The sequence below is a fragment of the Fusarium phalaenopsidis genome (genome assembly GCF_050370095.1).
Source record: "Fusarium phalaenopsidis strain FUZ10S chromosome Unknown contig_32324, whole genome shotgun sequence".
NCBI classification, from domain to species: domain Eukaryota; kingdom Fungi; phylum Ascomycota; class Sordariomycetes; order Hypocreales; family Nectriaceae; genus Fusarium; species Fusarium phalaenopsidis.
In genome coordinates, this window is record NW_028145395.1 from 21,391 (window position 1) to 22,791 (window position 1,401).

The 1,401-nt window shown below is 54.6% G+C and overlaps 1 protein-coding gene across 1 annotated transcript; it reads right to left on the minus strand.

Annotated features, from left to right (window-relative positions):
- Positions 1–253: 253 nt before the first annotated feature.
- LRP88_12664 (uncharacterized protein) lies at positions 254–865 on the minus strand (the record flags this gene model as incomplete). Its single annotated transcript, XM_083249056.1, has 1 exon — positions 254–865. The coding sequence occupies one exon, from the start codon at positions 863–865 to the stop codon at positions 254–256; it is 612 nt and encodes a 203-aa protein (XP_083095156.1).
- Positions 866–1,401: the final 536 nt, after the last annotated feature.

The following is a 1,401-nucleotide window of genomic DNA, read 5'->3' on the forward strand; positions in this document are numbered from 1 at the left end:
GAACTCGTCTAGGAACTCCCCGTACTGTCATGCCTTCTTCTCGCGGAGCTTGAACTCTAGGTCCGCGTGCTCATGAAGCCAAGCCCTTCGCAGTGCTTCGTTGGACCACACCTTGCGGAAGGCCCAGCCGTCGCTGTCCGGGAGGAGCTAGAAGAGTGTGCTCACGAACGAGTGGCCGATAGTTGCATCAGCAGCGTTGTCGATGAGCTCGCCCCATGGGATCTCGGGCAGTCCAACCTCGACGGGTGACTGGTCATCGTACTCTCCGCAGAAGAGCAGTGTGTAGCATGGACTGTACGCCGAGGACATTGATACGAATACCCTTGTAGACGGCGTTTTCGTCATCCCAGCTGACTGATCCCGGCATTGCCTTGTTGCCGTCGGCTGCCATTCCATAGTTGCGCAGCCGGATGATGAACTGCGTCGGCGTGGTACCCCAACCCTCGGCGCCACCGACTAGAAAGCGGCGTGTCATCTCTGACATGATCTCAAAGTGACCTGGGCTGTTCTCTTCTGCCTCCTCCCTTGTCTGGCCCTGCTCTACCCTGCGCTGGATGTATCTGGCCCTCGTCTCGACAGTGTAGTTGACAAGAAATACCCGGGAGATAGCCATGATGGCGGATAGCTTTGGGGTGAAATTAGTGTAGCTCTCCCAGGTATTATCGTTCCGGATGCTCAACACCATCAGGAAGCTAACGAGGACACTATCGTACTCGGTGGACTTGGTGAAGTGATCGAGGATGGAGACGTAAAAGGCAAGTGCAGCCTCCTCCAGCATAGTATGCAACTCCTTGATCCGCGATAGTATCGACACGTCTCCGGGCGCATTTGGCGTATCTGCGAGCTCTGCTGCGTGGTCAATCATGGTGTCGAAGGCCGCGGATCGCCTCTCTGTAAGCTTGAAAGGTGGCCGGTCGACTGCGTCTTCATACCACATAACCCGGACGACGTAGGCAAAAAATTGCAGGCACACCGCGATGTATTTCTTCCGAGTCACTACTCCTCCAGTAGGCAGACCCTTCGATTTCCTCGGCGGTACCGGCAGGTCATGGATCGGACTTCCCACTCAGGTCGACCCCGTGTATTTTCGAAAGGTATTCTCGGATTCTTCTCTTGTTCGCACCTATGGCACGATAGTCTGCTATAAATGTATACCGAAACCCTCCGTTCTTCGGGCTGCCGAGTGCCTCGATCGGCGGACTGTCATCTGGGATAGATGGCAGAGCAAGGATCTCTTCTTCACAATCGATGAGGTCTAGTATACTGGCCCACTGCTTAACCTCGTCAATCTGCCTCTTGATAAGCTTATGTGGCTTATTGCCTAGATGAGCAGGAATCCTGCCTCGTGTCACCGCGGCTTCGCATGATCGACAGCAGAGAAGTCGTAGATCTTGTAAGTAA